Genomic DNA, 21,707 nt, shown 5'->3' on the forward strand with positions numbered 1-21,707 from the left:
TTGGTTCGTTCTAACCTGCTACCGCTGCTGTAGCCGCCGTAGGGGAGATGGGGGAGCCTGCCGCGTTTTTTGAATCGTCATCAGAACTGGCAAGCTCGTTTGCCGAGCGTAAAGGTAGCCCGAGAGACAGGCGACGGGACGTGCTCGACGATGTACTCGTAGGTTCGCGATCCTTGCCTCGCGATCCGTACTTGCTCTTCAAGTATCTCGCCCAAGAACTGAGGGCCGCTCCGTCTTTTTCACCGGGGGGAGGCCGTTCGGGCGAGCTCTCTCTCGATTTGAGTGCGTGTGAAGATCGACTTCGAGACAACTCCGAACCACCAGTGCCGGAGCCGTATCGAGCCGCAAGGTACGCTGAGGGTGACGCTGTCGTGGGTGACACCGGATCGTCCTGATCGTCGTCGTCTCCAGCACCGAAGCCGGTGTGGCTGCTCTTACTCCTAGCGAGACGGTTGCGGCGTTCTTTCAGGGCGAGGTATCTCGATCTAGCTGTTGGATATTTAGTCTCATCGTCCAAAGACGATGGTGGTTCTTCTTCTCTAGGTTTGCTTCCATATCTGTTACTAAATGAGGATCCAGCGCTGTACCTAGGTGCGGGCTCTTCTTCCGTCTGTGACGTTTGTCTCGTGCGGTATCGCGACTGCGTTGGTGTCTCTTTCGTCTTATTTTCGACGGCGTCATTACGGGCATTTGTACTACGCGCGAGAAGTGGACCAATGTCACTTCGAGCCATCGCCTGGCTCTCGGGCTTTCGTTGCGTTACAGGCTCCTCGTCACTCTCCTCGGAGGAGTCGGTTTCTTCCTCGGAGCTCGTGTCGGAATCTTCGTGAGCCGGCTCGGCGGGTGCCGGTGCGGGTGCGGGTCGCTGAGCACCGACAAAGCGGCTCTGGACCCGTTGCGCGCCACCGGCTGTACCGTTCGTCGCTGCCGGCGCCGTTCTCTCGTTGCCTGCGGAAGAGAAACGAGATCCAGGAGTTGTTGGAAGCGCGTTCGGGCTATACTTTGCTTTTAATTCTGCGATGCTTAAAATGGCACCTGTGTGTTTCACCGCCGAGCCGGAGCTTTCAGTAGACGCGCTAGATTCCGTGCTAGGTGCACGAGCTGCGGGACGGTGTGGTGCTGGTGCATCAGTGGCTGACGGTCTTCTTGCCGTTGTTACCGGCTTTTGTGGTGCAGGCGCATTTTTACGCTGATTTCGCTGTAGAGATCCAACAGATTCATCGGATTCACCATCACTGGACGCCTGAGAAATTACACGTAAATGGATATTGACACCAAAACGGTAGGTATTTTTTGTTGTTTTTGTGTTTGTGTATGTGTATATAAATGAGTTAGAAGTGTACGGAGTGTATTTTATGGAATGCCGTTAGTTATTGCGTTTTTTTTTTCTTGTTAGTATCGATGATTTCCCTAAATCTACGTTGTACTGCTGACTTAAGTTTTCATTCTCTATCTTCTTCCCAACTCACCTCCCGCGCCGGTGTAGGTGGTTTACGGTTTACTGCGTTGCGTTCTTCTTCTGCTGGACGAGCAGGTGCGCGTTCGGGTTCTTGTGATGAGGCTGCACCCTTATTCTGTCTTTTGAGACGTGTTATCTCATCGTCTTCGCTTTGTTGCCTCTGTGCTGGTGGCGGGCGGCGCTGAGGTTGTGGTGCGGGCTGAACTGGTTTAGGGGGAGGTGGAGGTTCTTTTTTTTCTTTCTTCTTACCGCTGTCAACATCTAATATCCTTTGCATGACACGCGGGCAATCGCTCAGACGGAAAATACCACTAAGAGGTCCTCTGGTAGCATCTTCAGTATCAGCAACCTTCTCTTTTTCTTTCTGCTGTTGCTCGGCCTTGGTGGCACGAGTGGTTTGTTCTGAATCAGAGTCATTGTCTAAGTGACTCTTGACAAAACGAGAACGGAACCTAGATCTAGTTGGCCTATGTTCAGATTCGTAACCGCTGTAATCATCAGCAGCGCCATAGTCCCTCGTATGCTTTTCAGGAGGTGGGGGGCGGCGCTCACCGAATTTACGACCACCCAAAATAGGTTCATCGTTTTCTTGCCAACCTTTAGCCTCTTCCTGTTGGCGGAACTGTGATGCTAAGCGGTGATCACTCTTAGACCTTGTGAGACCTTGGTTTTGCTGCATTCCTGAAGAATATGCGTTAGGTTGGGTGATGTTTAGCTCACCATAGCTAGCGACGTGCATGACCAGTTGATTCGGGTCATGTGTCATGATAAACCGTACTCTACGGTTATAATCACCGGCTTCGTAATCGAAGTTTCTTAGGAACTCGACTGTTTTCAGGAAGATTTCTTTAGTGTCTACTAATTCTGTATCTTCCCATTCCACATCGTCGTTCATATATTTATCGGCGAGATCACAATTACTTTGTATATTACTTAATTCTAACTCTAGGTTATCTTTCAAATTAGTGAGGTTTCTAAGTTCAGTTGCTAGGTAACGGTCAACTTCGTTTCTTAAGAAATCGGTTCTATCTTTCAGTGCCTTGGCTAGTCTTTTGTGAATTTCATCAACTTCTCCAGCTACCGCTCCGCAGTTTGTCTGAAGGTTTGTTGTGTTACGTTCAACTACTCCAAGGATGTCTTGAAGCCTGTTAAGGCCACGACGGATTTGGTTGTTAATTCTTGCAATTTCTCTACGTAAAACTTCCATGTGTGCTGACTTGCAGTCTTCGCAGACTTTCTTGTCGCAATGGGCACATGGTGCACAGTATGCTTTTTCTGAGCACACATTGCATCTTTCCATAACCTGCCCGGCTGTGGGATCTGGAAGTTCTCCAGCAATATTGGCATGAAGCTCCAAAAATCTCTGGAGAGTGACGTTTGTTGGGAATCCCTGGACTCCTTGGTATGGGATTCGGTGCTCAGCACGGCATTCTGGACATTTGACCTGTAAAAGAGTGTAATTTAAGTTTGGATTCTAAGTGATTATCTAAAGAAAAACGCATGCATTATAAATCATATTGACATGCAAACAAAAGCATACATTTTACCTCCAACCCGGATTGGGTAACGTCCCTCAAGATTGCAGTATCATACAAAAAAGCGGTAGATTAGTAAAATTACACAGTTGTTAAACTAATTCCTACTTTTGGGCTCTCCAAAGGTTTTGAGGGAGCAAATCTTCTAATTACGTAATTTTTAATCAAGATTTTGTTCATACCTGTCGTCTGACGTAGTCGACAAGGCCGTCCATGCACGGCTCCATGCAAAAGCTGTGCTGGCATGGCAACAGCTTCGGATTTCTGTACCGGTCTAGGCAGACGCAGCACGTCAGCAATGACTCGAACTGCTCCATAGTTGCTCAGTGCTGATTACGTACCTGATGAAGAAAATTTTAAATGAGAACTATAGTCTGCATTAAATGAGAGATACAGTCTACGCTACGAAGGAATTCCTATTCAATTCATATATTCGCAAATATGTATATCGCAATTTTGGTAAATGAACTTCTTTCTTTTGGTAAATGGGTGGTAATGTGTATTTTGTAGGACCGCAAAGGAATAAATGGTTCTGAGTAAAAAGGCTGTTAATGATAACAAAAATTACAAAGACAGTAGTGAAAGGTTCGATATAAATTAGAGGTAAAATTACGAAGAAAAATGTTATAATATACCTAACAAAGTGAACATTTCATATAAAAATTAGGAGCCGTTTTTGCTACAACCAATAAAGTGGTAAACAACTTGGTCCCATACAATATTAGCCCTATAATAGTGAAACCATACAATATTCTCAATATACTGCACAAAGAATATTTCATAAAACATATTGCGATACTAACAGGACAGAAACTCGATATCGAGATATTGAAAACCTAAACGACTGCTAATGTGTTTTTGAAATATCTATACCTATATCATTTATCAATGGCTTCCAAAAATGAGGGAAAACATCGTGAGAAAACCTACACGTTCATAATGGAGTCTAATGTATCTGGAAGGTGGGTAATGCTTCGAAAATGGTGTCAGTAAGTGAACTATGTACTGAGCTTTTATCTATTGATATTACTTGAAACAATGTGAAACATAGTTGGGTGTTTAGAAATGTGTTATACAATCTTTGTTGTATTTGTGACGTCGTTAGAAACGTCAAACTCCGGCTCTCCTACCAGAGGCCTCAGACACCCACATAAATGATGTATTAGACTATTTTTAATTTAAATTGCAGGAAATCGATTAACTATCCTAAAATACCAGTCATTTCCCGTCGATGCTCGCACTTCATAAAGCTCTGATCGTGATCTAAAACTGAAATCTTGAGCCGGAAAGATTTCGATGAGATTTGCATTAATACACGATTTGGCGACGAGGACAAAGATCCAATATTGATCAAAGACGTATTTCTTCAGGTGAATTTTGTTTTAAAATTCAGAGAGCGCAAATGGCATTGAACGCTCGGAATATACAAAGGGCTATAAGGAAGAGTCTAAGTCAGTAGGAAGTAAGAATGAAGACGTTGACTAAACTCGAGCTAATATTTGCCAAGATTTTTCTCCGAAATAACCTTTCCGAGTGAAACGACCTTCACTAATATATAATTTTACGGCACCAAATACCGTAGTTATAGTTATGGACGAAGCTGGGAAGTTAAATTTGGTGTTCGCACAAGGCACATCCTCTGAGATCCGGCTGATGTTATAAATAGAACCGTTTGGTATTTCACGCGCCTGTTTGACTGGACGCTAAGTCGCAGATGCGCCAAATGATTTTCGATCTTATGGTAAAAGTAATAGAACAGGTATCACATGGTACTTACATTTAATCTGATATTTTAGCGGTTACATGCGGAGTTATTAGTGGGAATAGTGATATTGAATCTTATGGCATTGGCGTTAGAGTAGATTTTGGTATGTGTGACAAGTTTCGTCAAATCATTTTGGCAATTTCGTACAAATGTAGTCAAGTGTAAAACTAGTAATTTTGAGTCTTGTGACACGAATCATAGAGTTTTATTTACATAAGTAGGTGTATTTACACAGTATAGTCAAAACTTTCAGCTGAGTATCCTTGGTTATAATTGTCACGCAATTCAGAACTTTTCCCCAATACGTTTAAAGTGGAATTTGAAATGAAAACCAATAAGTTTCGGCAAACGATGAAAGTTTAGAATTTATAGAATTTTAAAACAGCTTACTCTGCTTTAATCAGAAACTAAAGTTGAGACAATAATGATTTTAGCTTTTCTACTTGTTTTTGTGTCAGCATAAACTGTGTTATAATTTTAAGTAATTTGTGACACGGTAAATAATTGAACTAGTCAGTAGATAACTACTTATTTTGCTATTCTAGCTTATTTATAGGAAGACGACTGCAGGATCATTTTAGTATTCTTACTTGTAGGAGATGTCAGTACCCAAATTGTTAAGAAATTTTATATTACGGTAATTTTGGGATTTGCCTTATATCAGAAGCTTCTCAATACTACCATTTAAATACTTCAACAGACAATACAGGTAAAACTTGGCATATAATCTAAAATCTAGAAAGTAGTCTCCTTAGCAACAATAATTGTTATCTTAGTGTTAGGTAATTAGTTTGAATGTGTCGATGGTCGAGTTGGCTAGGCAATCTGTTTCTGAGTCATTACGTGTCGTAACTCTAGGAAACTGGGTTATTTGTGTAAAGTGACAAAGTCTTAGTATAGCAGATGATTCTTTTTTAAGGGCTTCTGTCATTGTGTTGGAAGAATCATGTGCCTACGTCTTTTTTCTAAAATTGTTAATTTTTATTTTCTGACGAAGTTCGAGCGTTGCTTTCGATGATAAAACACAAATGGTCTTACTAGAGAAAAATAAACGTTCAACACGTGTTCCAGAAAAAAATGTATGGAGAATTTTCGTTAAACACGTGACTAACGTCTGTTTAACTGTTCTGGAGTAAGACCATAATTGATTTATCATTATTGTGTTAAGTAATTAAAACAAACTTGCTCCCTATGATCGCTATCATAACCATCATTGGCGTTCCACAGCTTTGCTACTAAATATTTGAACTGTATGCGGATCCCTATACAAAAAAATGTTAGAACCACTTTGAATATAACCAATATCATTTCTTATGAATCAAAACTATTTACAACCGCCCAAACTCTGACGTCATAGATTACGCATTTTATATCAATTTTAATAAACATTTTCTTCACGCCTATTTCTACTGGATCCACCGTTTCTTCAATGACGATATAGATATATTTAGAATACACCACGTCATGATCTACGTCACAGAGCAATTAGAATATGTTTCTGACGTACAGGCTACATCACCGACTAAAATGTTTGGAGATTTCGTCCAATTCTGTCTTTTATCTTCGTTTTAGGAGACTGATTTGTCAAAATTAATATTTTCTTGTCTGTGTTTTTGTAGATATTAAAAATATGCATAGTAAGTTCGTTTGTTTGTATAAAGAAATCTTACTTGAATCGTGGTTCAGTATCCCAATTTTATTTGAGGTCGCTGCTGCATGTTTTCTCCTTCCATACTGGCTGCCTTTATCTCTCAAGTATGTACAATTGGTGTATTGAATATTTTGATAATTACTTTTTCTATCTGTTCCTATTTTTTTTAATTCTTGTTTTTATAGTAAAAAAATTTAATCTTCTCAATCTGCTACTGATTAAGATTTTTAATGCAAAAATTGTTATATTTCAAGAATAACAAGAGGAATGTCGCGAGACCGAACCAGTTTTAAAATATTGTCGGATTTGCCAAGAATAATAGCTATGATTATTTCATAATTTGTGAAAATGATGTTATTTCTGCTCTTTGCTAGTTACGATTTGTCAGCAAAATGTTTTGATTGATAGAATGGATATTTCATATTATTTCTCAAGTTTTAGTTATGCTTGGATTGCAAAAATATTATTTGTACCTAAAATATGCATTGAAAATCTTTTATGGTAATAGATTTTGGACATTGCTTTTCAGTGTTCACATTTGGTTTGTGTACAAAAATATTCATATTAAACTTTTGTATTTTGAGACAATCTACATATGTTCTGTTTTTAACAGATGTTAGAAAGAACATATTTTAGTACTCACATTTGCCTACCACTAAAGCTTTACAAATAGTCCAAAATACGCATATTTTTCGTGTCCCACCTTATATATTCTTAAGATAAACAAGTCGTTTAAACTAAGAAAAAGTAGATAAAATCCGATGTTTTGCTTCAGCTCTAATAAATTAATTTCCATCGCGTGGGATGTTATTTATACTCGTTATATCTTCCCTTGTAGGCGCGTAATGTAGCCGTCATTATTATTTTTAGTTGTTTTGGCAGACGGTTTATATTTTTTGTTACTTTTCATTGAACAGTTTGAATCACTTTTCTACGTATTTGGCTTGTACACAAAGAAAGCTTTTGTGCGTATGTTGCGTTTCTTGGGACGTGTGTATCTTTATGTTTTTAGTTGGTTCCGCGTGTGTGCATTGAAAGAGTTTTATGTCGTTTTATTTATTGAGTTTGAACACGTTATAAGAATTGCCTTAATTAACTAACTGAAACGTTTTAGAGAAGTGTCTTATTGCGTTTATAGCTTGAATTTTATTTGGTTACTAAGTAAATCAATATATTACAAATCGGCGGTTTCAAGTTTTAGGAAAGACTAAATTAATAAAATGTTTTTCTAGTCAGAAATCATAGCGTTAACTTTTGTAAGTTTGTAAAGTTATGTTCCCAGTACTTCATGTTAACTAATTTATTTAATGATTTTTGTAAGCCAAACTGCCGTTTAATATTTTCTTAACATTAATGGATTTTACTTTTATAAGCAAACTGTTAGTGTTTTGAATTATTCATGATAATGGTTTCGAACGTCTGACTGTAGTCTTGCTCAGAGACTGAATCATTGTCGAGTCATTTCCTTTGCGTTTCCCAATTTTTTTTTAATCTGTATAGGTATTAGTTTACTTGAAAATAAAAATCTATGTCAAAAGGGATGTAACTCTTCCTAAAATCATCATTCCAATAACCGATCAATTTTTTTACAAATACGTTCTGTGACATTCAATAGTGATAAAGGGATGGGCCAATGCATTATCGATACTTTCATTCCTCTTTCGCTGGAAAAATGATCGCACTAAAACGTCGCAATGTGGCCTCACAGAGAGAAACCGGGGGTTATTTTTTAAGCGTTCCAATCGGTGTCAGGCGAAGTATATCGAATTCAGTTGAGTCAGTAAAAATAACGTCTGGGACTTAGGATCGCGTTACGTTTTCCTATCTTAGAATGTAGGTGGTTTCACTAATTTATAGTTGTCCGTCACTTTTATGTAAATATTTATCTTGGACCTTTGTTATTGTTTGTAAAAGTGTTGCTCAGATATTTTTTTTTCAAGGTTAGATCATACAGTTTCATTTTAGAGATGAGACACGCCGTTTTAGAAATTCTATCGATAGAAATTTTGTAAACTTAAACATGATAATTGCAATACACACAACTGTCAGTTTAGCCCAAAATATTACGCCATAAAGTTACTATTTTATTAACAGAGACCAAACATAGTGTGAGGATAATCTTAGTTTGTTAAATAATGCACAAAATGACGTAGATACAACACGTGTGGGATATGCGTCTTGTTGTGACGTCATGCAGGTATATCGATTATTTTTGACAGTGACAGGTGAGAAAGAGAAACGCAGTAAGTTGGATAAAATTGTAAATGGAAATTAAATATAAGTATATAGTTAATAAGAAGGTTTAAATTAAAAACATATGGTGTTGAAAAATGCGTGTGCCATTTAGTAAGTTACGTGTCACCCAAGAAAGGCAGATTCTTTGTTACCAAAAAAAACTTTGTGTAAATACAAAGCATGTAAAAACATTTATTTAAAAACAAAGCGGGTACTTACAGCAAAATTATAGGCACATAAAACACTGGGGAAATCCAATCACACAGGGGTTATTGGGTACAATGAATTAGGTTTATTTGTCACACTTTACTTGTCATATTGTAGCAGCTTGAAGCACTATGCAGGTTTTTGTACGACTAGACTTTTTATCACAGGCTTAGGTGTGCTTCCTAGCACTCACTAGTTGGAACTGAAGGGAACTCGATACCTCGTGCGCGGGACTTTATTTTGGGACGTTCGGTGCGCGTGCGCCGTTCAAAATTTATTTTCCTCCCGTCACAGTTTACTTTTGGTCGTCGAAAGGTCATTGGACAGGTTGGAGATGATTGTTTTTAACTAACATATGGTTTAGTTATTTTGTTTTGTTTAACTAATAGACTTCATTAGTTAAATCATTTAAATTATTGTCAAAAACAAACAATTTTGAAAATTCATTCATATCTTCAACAATGTCTGGTAATGAGTTTGTTGACATTTTAAATGAATGTAAATAACAAAACAATGGATGCATTCTACATTCCCAGACAGTTTAAACTTTGCATGACTGAAACTCTCTAGTTTGAAAACTTAATAATCTGGTAACTAAAGATAAACGAAGCATTTACCAAGTAAATAATGAATGAACTAAGTTTCAAATAAAGTAGATTATTAATATTACTGAAAATGTTTTTTTTGCGGAAAACAAGCACATAATTAAAATGTCGCTTTGCAATTGAAGAATAATTAACTAAATAAAAGTATCTACTTTATTTTGTGGTATTTTGATTTTGTTTAGTAGGTATACAGAAACAAGACATACAGGCCAACATAATATTATATATGTATTACTAAATCATTTTTACTCAACTTCAGGGAAATGCATCGATTTTAGGTTATTTACGGAATTCCTCTTTTATTTACAAACCGAATACCGAACATGCGGAATCCGCGTGTGTTTTTGCTAAAAATGTTGATGATCGCTTGTAAAAACATGTATTAATATGTAGATGTCTAGGAAATACATAGCCGTGACTTGCACTTGACCGATTTACTAAAAGTGGGCGGACTTAATTTATGCTGCACACGTTTCTTAAGCTTTTTGGCTTCCAGTGTAAACGCAACGTCATTACACTGCAAGCCATCAATTGCATGTACCTATTGCATCTTTCGGTAGATAAATATCTAAGTCTCAACAAAGATTATTTTTAACTGACTTACCAAAAGGAGAGAATTTTTATTTCAATAAGATCAGCAACAGTGTTAGAAGTAACAGATTAAGTAATCTCAATTTGTACTTCTTACTAATGTCATCTGAATTGGTATGACAATGTAAAAGCATTACTTTTGAGTTTTTGCAGTATTGTTTAATTCATCAAATAACTATGCTAATACGAAGATGGCTGATAGTGACTGAGCAAGAATTACAATCAGATACGAAAAATATCAGAGCTGTAGGTATAGTTATTTTAGGATGGGTAACTTACTATACACGCCCATTAAATTTTACCTTTGAGCGCTCCAATCATTTATGTAAGTGTTAAAATTTGATTCTTAGTAAGTGAATTATGTATCAATTCTTTATGAGAAATAAAGTTGATCTTATACCAAATCCTATTAACTCAAATCTTTCTACATCATCATCATCATCTCAGCTATAGGACGTCCACTGCTGAACATAGGCCTCCCCCTTAGATCTCCACAGATACCTGTTGGAGGCGATCTTTCTACATACATGCACAAAAATAATAATCATGGCACAAATTGCAACTAGCAAAATACCTTCACATTTCATCGTCCGTCTACACAAAGCAACATCATGCTTTGATTCAATTCGTCCTTTCCTTGTTTACACGCAACAAGTTATTTTCAGATGCAAGCGATTTATTTCAGTAAACAAAGCGGTTTTGGCCTTTCTTGTTTATTGTTTGACCGCTAATAAGATTAGCTGGTGTGCGACCTTTGAGAGAATTTTGGCAATAGAGTGTAGAAATACTTTCTTTGACCCGTGTGAGAAAAAATATGTTGTAGATTTTTCGACATGGACAAATGTTGTGTTTTTTAACTTCTTGGTGTTTTGAAGCTGGAATTAATAGATGTTGACAAAAATGTTTCATAAGTTTATTGTCACAAATCTTTCTGTTTTTAGGTTGGATTGTACGTCTGTATAATGACTATTAATGGCTCCCAAAAGAGATGGTAAGGATACACGAACACTAGAATTTGGATACATGGATCATGTCCAAGATGAAATTAAAAATTATTTAAGAAATATACTATTAAAGAAAACCTAAAAGCCTACTTCTATTTTAAAACCTTGTTCATCTCTAATCCCAATTGAGTATTATTCATTATTTAGCCTACAATTTTTTTGTCTGACCCATTCTAAGATGTCTTTGCAATAAAGTTCATATTAACTTCGGAATCACAAATAGGGACATCCATACATTTTTCGATAAAACCCGACAAATTTCTTCGTCGCAAATTTTCGCTGGTTTCAATGAGAGCACGTTCTGAAATCTAGGTGTATTTTGCTTGGCTAATTTTGAAATGTTCCATGTGTTACTCTTCCACTTGCTTGGCCTGGATAAGATAGGATGTATTTCGTCTATAGAATTGTATGACATTATTTTATTTGTATTTATTGTAAGGTAAATCGTAGGTAGATGTTTTAAAACAATATAAAATAGATTGTTACAGCTTGTTGTTTTAACTTCGTTAACTGTAGATTAATTCGATACCTGTATGGTTTTTTTTATTTGTGTAGCCCATATTTCAGGAATTTCTTTTTTTTTTATTTTGCAGTTCCGACAGAGTTAATAGAACAGCTTTTATCCGTATTATCTAATTTAAGATGTTAATTTCTTTTAAAAGAGACCTTTACCCAATATTACTCATTAATTCCATTATCTATAACAATATTAACAATATAGTAGGTACATTTTTCAATGGTTAAAACTTAGATTTACCTAGGTACTTAGTATCCAATTGGCAATTATTCTTTGGCAGATAAAGACAGATTAAATAGTAATTGTTCTAAGGCTAAGATACACCAAGGTGATTGATAGATTAATCCAATTTATATTAAACGTATCTATCATCATCTAAATTTATTAAATTACGAGTATTAGAAGCAAGACTATTAGAAGAAATAATATATTAGGCTATTCACACTGTTTCTTTTACTCGGATAGGTTCACACATAAACAGTACCACAAAAAGCCAAATATTAAATCTACTATGTTTTGCAGTAGTATTGTTTATGATCAACTCATATTTTATCTTATATTACTTTTTTATCAATCTTTAAGTCTCTCACGTTATAGAGACGTCAAACCAAAATAAAACCTTTTAAATATTTCCTGATTTTATATTTAACTATTTTGGATATAGGTGGACAACACAAAACTGATATATGTAATTTTCAATCACTAATAAAAATTAAAACAAAAGAAAATATTTCAAGATCACGAATGAAAATGGATGACCTTCCAATACCTAACGAAAAACTATATATTCTGAAATACAGAAATATTGGTACCTAGATCATCATTTAATATTAGTGAGGATTATAACAATTTCTCACTAGAAGCAATCAAATAATGATGAGCTTGCCTATTATTAATCACTTTGGTTGTAACCTGAATGACCGAATACATTAGGTCAGTGACCCTTAGATTGATTGCGCCTGTCTATCTTTCGTGTGCGTCTTTAAGAGTGAATGGGAGTTCTCATCTATTCTGTATTCTATACATGAAATTACTATATACATACAATATAACGTATCCCCGTCTGTTTATTTGTTTGTGATAAACTCAAAAATAACTGAACGTTTTTGTTGTGACGTTAACTAACTTATAGAATGATAATTCATAAACGAGATTTAAGTATTTTTTTATAATTTATGCATAAAGTGGGCGTAAGTCGAGTTCGGGCAAATTAGTAAAAAGGCTAGGCAAATGATGATGCTCGTACAAATTGAAGTTAGGCAGGGATACAAAAAAAAATATTTATTACGAAAATCAAAGGGTAAAACAATTACATGAATTATGTTATAGTGGTTTAGCAAATTAAATTAAAATGTTGGCCAAAGTCATGGGCTAAGTGTTAGTTAATACATATATTCTGTGTATGCGTTTAATTAAATAGCTTTACATGTTTGTTTCAGTGTAAAATATTCGATTTCATTGCAGTCTTAGTGAAGGTTTAATAATGATTAAAGTCGTATTAACGAGGTTATATTATTTGAGAATGCATTGTATTTCAAGTCTTTGTATGTTTGTTTATATTAATTATTTTTTTCTAATAAATATACTGTACATTGGATATTTATCTTTCTTTCAAAATTCTGTCATGGTAATCTTAAAATAACCCAAAATATTCTAGTCGTAATACCTATAATTAAAAAAATATTTTTTTTTTTATATTGTAAGTTAATCTGTTTCTTTCAGTTTATGTTGAATCAAAGACTTTTATATTTTAAGAGGTCCTAAAGTTTACGATCGTTGTAAACCATTATGGGCAGGAAATGTTATGTAAACAATAAAAGAAAACCACACCATAAAGCTAATTAAGAGGCCATTAACTTATGTTGGGTTACAGAAATATTGTGAAAACTGTGGTTTTTCACGTTTTCTTGTATTTAATGGTCTTAATGGTAGGATTGTCGCAGACATTAAGATGTTGGTCTTCATTATGAAGGACTTGAATCGAAATAACCATATTCCTCACAGTTTTCCTTAGGAAAATACCTTTTCACGCCAGTTAAAAAGTAAATATGTCCTTTGTCTGCTATTTTAACTATCTGTGTGTCTGTGCAACTTTCCCGATTGCAACGGATGAACTGTTCCAAACAGTAACTTGCTTTCGCATTCATAAAATTGTAAGAATAGATGTGAACATAACGTACAACGCCATCAGAATTTGAGTTTAAATTGAAAGCTTCTACTTTAAAATTCAGTACTTACGTTTAAATAGATATTTATTAAATTAAATAATTTATCATTGTAAAACTTTTCACACACCTACCAAGTTACAAACACATCAAATTTGTATCGAGGTGTGCAATCTCGAGCAAATAACTTTCAGATCTAAATATAAACCGATCGGCTGTCCGTCTTGTACGCTACAAATGCCAATGACTTCATTAGAATATATAAATAGAGGCCGGTTGTGCCAAAATTACAATGCAATGGTATTCCACTCTTTGAAGTCGAGTAGATATTGTGTGAAGTAATTGCGGGGTCATTTTTACCCTGTGAGTAATCGGAAGATGTGTTTGGATCTTCCTAGTAAAGGTTGTTGTAACGCCAAAGCTACCTAGAAGCTAGTTTAATTCTTGCTTATGTCCACGGCTTTGCCCGAGGGAACTACTAAACGCATCCAGATAAAAAGTAGCCTATCTGTGATTTAGGCGTATTAAGCTGTTACTGCCGAGTCTCATCATGTTCCGAATAAGTGGTTTTTGAGTGAAAAAAATACAAATATTTTACATATTCTGACTCGCACGAACATTCACCTTTATAATGTAAGTGTAAGGTGATTTCAGTGTTTTAGAAAACAATGCTTCGGAACAGTGCTGAAAAAATATTTATTCCGAATTCAGAGGCACCTGAAAATTCACGAATAGCTGAAGACAAATGTTGCGCATTTCGCAAAGTCACTGAAAACATCGAAACGTTGAATTGTAAATTCAGAATACAGATTTAGGTGACAATGCGAAGGTAATGTGTGACTATGTGAGTAATTTCGATACTAAAGTGTGAAACAAAACATTTTGTTGTATGTGGGTAATATTTTTAACAGTTTCCATATGATAATGTGACGTACCTATATAACAGTATAATATCCTTGTAATAACTAGAAGTAAATAAATATATTTACATCTAAACTACTAATTACAGTAGCATTAGAATTACAAACAAGTTGCTTTTTTACCGAGTGTGCGAAGTAGGTGCTACGGGATGGGAGTGAAAACCCGTGATTCTTTTCATTTCAATTGTATAGCTGTCATTTGACGGTTGACTAATCTATTTTTAATACAGTCTGTAAGTGAGATTTATTATCAAATAAATTATATATTGCTATGAGTTCTGGCAGCTATAAGTAGACATTTTGGTACGTGTAGAATTTTAATAAAGATTGATATGTTTCTATGGTTGATTTGAAATCATCCATCGATTGCATGTCTTGCAGACACTAACTTATATATGTAGTAGATAATATTCAGTATCAATCATGTAAATGTACCCTTCCGAAGTATACCGTCGGTCGCTTCTATTAATTTGTCGCATAACTAAACAGTGCCATACATTCCTACACTGTAAACTGTAAGGTACAGCCGCAGCGTTCATGCGGTAGTTTGAAAGGGTACCTTAAGTCTTACTACTACTGACTTATAATAATCATTATCATCAAACATTAAATCACAGATAGGTAGCCCATGTCCGCCCATTTCTTCCATCATTCCAATCTCAACCTTATAACGTGTTACAAAATAACCCGACCCGTTCTGTTGACGCTATCGACTGAAGACTTCAAGTTGAAGGCATCTGGTATATATCATATCATTGATTAGCAACACAGTTTACTATTATACAAAGGCAAGTGCAATCCGAAATCTAGGACTGTGTTTCATCAACAGTTGCATATTCAGCTTTATTATAATAATTCTGTTAGTGGTTAAGGGTTAGTCCATTGCATATTTCATTGTACCTCTAGAAGTAGGTACTCTATTGCATTTTACATTTAACATCCGCGTTTCACCCGCGTCTCTTATGAAATACTTCGCGCACCCGGATCAAAACTAGTCTTTGACGATGCGTAAGCTATCTTAGAGGGAAAGAATTTTTAGATTGGCCCAATAGCTCTTGAGCATTTCAGCAAATAAACTCTTTAGCGTTACAATATTAGCCCCAGAGTTCGGAAACTCCTTTAGATATAAATAAACTACAAAGGTTACAAATTACGTAAATATACTGAAACCTACACAATTCCGCAAAGAAATTATATTTATAGTAACAATCAAAACCTAATTTATTCGAAAGACCCACAAAGGTCTTCTTAAGAAAGCCATAAAACGAACACTCCAAACAATTTCTTCTAACGACCACAAATTATGTTAATTAGCTACAAAAAAAACATTATAAGGGCTATAAGGAGAGTTTTTGAGTTATAGACAAACATACAGAATTAAGGGAACAGACGCAGTGATTTTTAGGGTTCCGTACCCAAAGGGTAAGACGGGACCCTATTGTTTTCGCTCCTCTGTCCGTCCGTCCATCTGTCACCAGGCTGTATCTCATGAACCGTGATAGTTAGAGTGATGAAATTTTCACAGATGATGTATTTCTGTGGCAGCTATAACAAAATACTGAAAACTAGAATTAAATAAATATTTTGGGGGACTCCCATACAACAAACGTGATTTTTTTGTCCGTTTTATAATAATAATGGTACCCCCTTCGTGCGCGAGTCCGACTCGCACTTGGCCGGTTTTTATAAACAATGGCTAGATAGGGAGCAGTTGAAGAAATTAATTTTTCTTTCTCACCCTCCGCGGGCTTCCCACCCCTGACATTAAGGTGAGAAGTATGTTCCTGACGGACCATATTTTTATTGGTACTACTTTATTTCAATTATATCTATAGTACTTTTGCTAGAATAAAAATAAAGTATGAATGTCGCACTAACTCTTAATAGTATTATTTTCTTCTATTGAATAAGTCATTACAATTTTAATGTAAATCTGAGCGACGCAGCTGTAATCTGAATTATATTATAAAAAAGTACATAGTGTACACGAATATTAAAATGTTTGAAAGAAAACATATATTTAATGCGATAAATCACATTTTATATTACCAATTTAATATTTTCAAACAATACAAATTACATTAATAATACGCAAAACAAATCTAAAAATACGTCATAAAACTTTTTCACAAACCGAATTTATTACTTCAAGTACAGCGACATTGTCCAAGATCTCCGTTTTACAGCTCAAACGTTTACCAGCAGCAAAATAGAAAATAAAAACAAGAGAAAACCCTCCATTCTTATGCATTGACATCTTTCAATTTAAAGAGAAGCGTTTCAGATTTTTCTTTATTAGAAAAAAACGTGGTAAATGGTAAATTGCGAATTGGAAACAGACCTGAGAGAGTCTTTGTTCAATTCTTGTGAGAAAATGGAATTGCCGCTAAGGTTTGTAAATGAGGCAACGGCGTTGTCTGCATTTCGGAGATGAGAGTAGACGCTTTTTTAGACTTCAAAGTACTTGATGTTACAGTACTTCGTTTAGAGATTTTGCAAGGTGGCTATGAAATATATAGGTACTCGTGTTTGAACTGATTTTGTGCGATAAGCAGTTTTTTTGGACCTTTAATTTTATTCAGTAATTTACGTTTAGCTACCAGGACAACAAAAACAGAAGAAGTGTCTTTTTATACTGAAAAATTCAATTAGAATTTAGAAATACATAGACTCTCATTTTCTCCTGTAACAAGAAACAATATTTATATGTCGGCGCGTTTATAACATTAAAATTATGAGCGGGTAACCCCGAATAGAGTAGTAAGTGTCACGACGAGTAATGGCAGCGGTCATTCTGGTGACAGGTGCCAACTGAAGTGCGCACATACTTACCTATTGGCTCGAAATCTCATTCCATCTTACTGATTGTGTGCGATTGTGAATAAAATGGTGAGGAAAGCAAATAATGGAACATTGGACTATACAAGCGTGCCTTTATTTTTGAATTCCGGTAGTTGCGACGCAACCGATGGAAGGTGACAGCCAGAACCGCCGCGAGGCTCCTTCTGACGATCCCACATATATTTATCAACTCTGCTGCACGAGGAATACAGTCCGAATTTCAATAAACACAAAAGCAAGGTCAGCAAATACACAACAATACGTCAACCACAGACAGAATCACTCTCAACCAGTGCAAAAGTAAATGACAATAAAAGAACAGTTATTTCCATCACGCAAATATTTTCACGGAACTACCATAAAATACCGAAAAACCCGTTCTTTATTTCGGTATAACCATGAAAAACACAACGATGAAACAAATCCCGAATCCCGAATTAAATCGGGGACGAGTATGAAATTCTTTTGGTAGCGAAGCTTCCCCATCTATCACTGTGGGCATAAAAAAGGGGTGAAACTGGTATTTCGGAATGCTAAAGTTCATTGCGATATTGTCACCGTAAGTAATTCGGGGTTTTTTATGTACCAAGTTCTGCTGTATCAGGTTCTTTTTTCGGAACAGTTATTTTTTCGGAACAGGTTATTTTTACGGAATAGGGATGTGCTACTTGTTATTCCATAAGTTGTGATTCGGGAAAAATGGAATTTAGGGGGGATTAAAGCAAGGAGGATTTATTTCATTTCTTGATGTAAAGTGGGCTGTTTTTGTGGGCGGTTGCTGCTTTTGTAGCACTTGTTGATTTGCAAGGAAGAAACTTATAACATATCTCTTATGCAACAACTGAATATATCCTACCGCTTCTTTTTTCGAATCTGTTTGTCTTTCATGAACAGTATTTTATCTTATGAAACGATTAAATTATTTGTTTAAAAAACTTTAATCGTGATTTATTGGAATATGGAAGCTACTTTTGGAATGGGCAACTAGAATCAAACTTATTTATAATTTTGACGTTCATAAGTGCTTGTAAAGGCCTACATGAAATAAATGATTTGATTTGATATTTTATCTTTATCTTTACATTTTAGACAGCCCTTAACAAATAAATGAATCTTAGAATTTTATATGTCCTACAGTATGAATATTTCTTTCTGCAACATCTGTAGCGTCTGCACATCTGTATTTTTATGAATATCATAAACATTGTCCCTATAAATTTATAAGATCCGTCACCAATAAAATAAGCTACCTAAATACAAAAACACAAACAGCGCAAGGTAAATAACTAGCTTATAAAAAATAAACAAGGCCCAAAATAAATAATAAACACCTTTTCCGAGGAAAAATTGGAACCCATGATTCAAGATAAAGTTAAATCTGAAAAGGTTTGTTATGACGTAACAATTTTAGAAGAGTTACTTCTAATTACTACTTATGGGTTTCAATCAGTTCAGAATTTCTTCGTCTACAAAATACTATTAGTTGTTTAGAGTTTAGAAACTCCACTTTGCTCCGATATTTGGTGGCTATTGCAATTATTTTCCAAATCATCTCAAGTCTAGTTAATTCTCAGTTTCTTACATGTGTACCTGCCAGAAAGATGTATTGATTGTCAAAATTATATATCTATAGGGCTCTATTTTCAAAAAATCGATCAAGGTCCACCAAGCCTTCTAAAAGAAAAAGATTTTAAGGACTATAAGAAATTAAAACAACGCCAACTTCTCGAAACCATATATTTTTTATCAATTTTACAAATAAGGCCTTTGTTTTCACTACATTAAAATAGGTTTCCCAACTAATTGTCACCTTGAAAGTCTCATGCGTTTCACACGATATGGTAGCAATACGTAACAAAATAAATAAATAAAACTAAAGGAACTATGGTCTGATATGGCGATATGATTAATGTGAACCATGGGCAATGCCGTAGCGTAAGTAATTCAAGATTTGTGTTTATCGGGGTTAATTAGGTAGGTGTTTAATGGCCTGGTTTATTATGGGGCTAATTGTTTTTATATTTTAATAAGAATAACCGTAAATATAAAAAGTAACTTATTAAGACTTTTTTAACATTAAATGAAATAATACACATGACAATGACATTGTTACCCGACATCAAAAGGTTGAGTGTAGAGAATATATAAAAATAAATATTTTTATTAAAATCTAGACCATGAAGCTTTAGAATTTGGACGCACACAATCACCTCAAACATTGTTTTCCAAATAATGTTTAAATCTACCAAAATAACACTACTGTAATAAACATAATGACTATACGGAAGCATAAAGTCACAATTCGTTTAAAAATCCTCGTAAAACTGAATTGTACAGTCAAAAGCAAAACAAACTGCAAATTAAATGTAATAACTAGCTACAGTCGAGCACAGTATTTTGTAGTGAATTTATTATTGCCACACACTATAATCGCCAAGTAAATAAAGGTCGCAAGCGCATTAAAAGCATTAAACTACGGAACCTATTTAATTTAGAGCTTACTTACAAGTTACAATTGAAATTAAGAACGACAAATTGTACTGAACTATAGTAGGTTTATTTATGTAAGGAAAGTGGTTTGTTTGAAGTTTCTGCAAATAATTTAGAGTCAAATATTTTGAAACGAGTATACGCGCATTGCTTTAAAGAAATCATAACCAATTGAGATACAGGGAACTTTGCAATAGAATAATAGAAGATTTTTTTCTATGGGTATGTGAAGTTGTTACATTGTGCGCGAGTGAAACCACGAGGACCATATACTATAGGCCCACTAAAGAGGTAATGCGTGCAAACCAGGTATAGCTCTCAGGTATATTATTGTACCAGGATTATATTATTATGTATTTTCCTTGTCTCTTTGCTTTACTACACCATTGGGAAGAAAATTACGAGCGTCGTTCTTACAAAGGCACTTATCGGAATAATTCCATATTCCATCCACGCACTTTCCGGATTGCATAATGTCTTATGGGATCGAAAATACAATTGTAAATAATAAAGCAGTATCTTTTGCAAGATCCAGATTCTTTATCTATCGTATAATAAATGTTAACCATTTTCCTTTTTTTAAGGAACATATTTTTTGGATGAACCCATCTACTGAAGTGTAGTCTTTCTTAAATTTGTAGTTTTATATTCAATTCTACATGCATTAATTTCGTCCAGAACATCAGTACTATTTTTATACTGTAAGGTACCCATAACTTTAAAATAAATCCAGTTTCATCTTCATAATCAGACTCGATGTCATATTGATAAATGATAATGAAGTCATATCACAAAATCTTCACGTCAACAATAGCAAAAAGGAAGAAGAAACAAAAGTCTATCAACACAAAGCTAATACAAACTGAAACCAATGCTACATACACACAGAAAAGTAATTAAAGAACCCAACTTAGTGTTACTTGAACAAAATCAACAGAAGAATTCAAACACCAGCGAACGATACATGAATGCATAATAACCATTACGTGGAATCCATGGAGAACAAAATGACTATCGGAGATGTCATAACGGAAAATTTCCTAAGAAAGTAGCGCGACAAAATGCGAGGGTTCGAGGTGACGAGAAACATTACTAGCTCTCAACTAATCAATCAAGACCAATCTTTGACAGATTTGTTTTGATTTAACAAGTAACCCGAACGTCTCGTTAGTTCTAGTAACTGATCAAGTGTACCGTACGTTGCTTGACCTACAATAAAGCGCGTGATGTACCTACCCGCTTTATGGCATCTCCGCTCATCTTTCGTTACTCGTGGTATATTCATTCTTGTTACTGAAAGAGAAGTTCTCTGTTCACACAAAAGTTTTGTTCGAACCACAAAGGAGTCGCGATGTATGGTGATTACTAGACTCGTGTTAACGAAATTTTACTTTTGTGCGTTGGGAAGTTCATATTTTGTCGCTTTCTTTACCTGTCGGAAATGAATTTCTGAATTATTTATGGGAAAATTATGACATTTGACTGGTAATGCAAAGTCAACAGTGGCGAACATCGGATAAATAAAACTGATCGATAAACAGGGAGACAAATGGGTATTTTCAGACATGCAAGGTTACTCTCGCAAATTGTGACATAACCTTATTACCGTATTTTTTCAAAGCAGGTTTCAAAGGCAAAACATCCTGCCAGCGCAAGAACTAAAAAAATCTTCCTACAAAGAGCTCTACAAGAACAAATCTATTCCTACCAAACTTGAAGAAA

General features: G+C 35.3%; 1 protein-coding gene across 4 annotated transcripts in view; it reads right to left on the reverse strand.

Annotated features, from left to right (window-relative positions):
• The window catches only part of LOC124637281 (RING finger protein nhl-1), a 101,723-nt gene that overhangs the window by 12,820 nt on the left and 67,196 nt on the right, over positions 1-21,707 (reverse strand). The window contains exons 1-5 of one of the 4 annotated variants that reach the window (XM_047173627.1): positions 8,956-9,067; positions 3,177-3,335; positions 1,470-2,903; positions 1,036-1,243; positions 16-948 (exon numbers count right to left, since the gene is read on the reverse strand). In XM_047173627.1, the coding sequence (XP_047029583.1) occupies positions 16-948; positions 1,036-1,243; positions 1,470-2,903; positions 3,177-3,311 (2,710 nt within the window). In that variant the 5' untranslated portion in view covers positions 3,312-3,335; positions 8,956-9,067. Of the gene's footprint in view, positions 1-15; positions 1,244-1,469; positions 2,904-3,176; positions 3,336-8,864; positions 9,068-21,707 lie in introns of those variants that run through there. The other 3 variants (XM_047173624.1, XM_047173626.1, XM_047173625.1) reach the window with 3 other exon arrangements.

This window comes from Helicoverpa zea, chromosome 16 (assembly GCF_022581195.2).
Source record: "Helicoverpa zea isolate HzStark_Cry1AcR chromosome 16, ilHelZeax1.1, whole genome shotgun sequence".
Taxonomy (NCBI): Eukaryota; Metazoa; Arthropoda; class Insecta; order Lepidoptera; family Noctuidae; genus Helicoverpa; species Helicoverpa zea.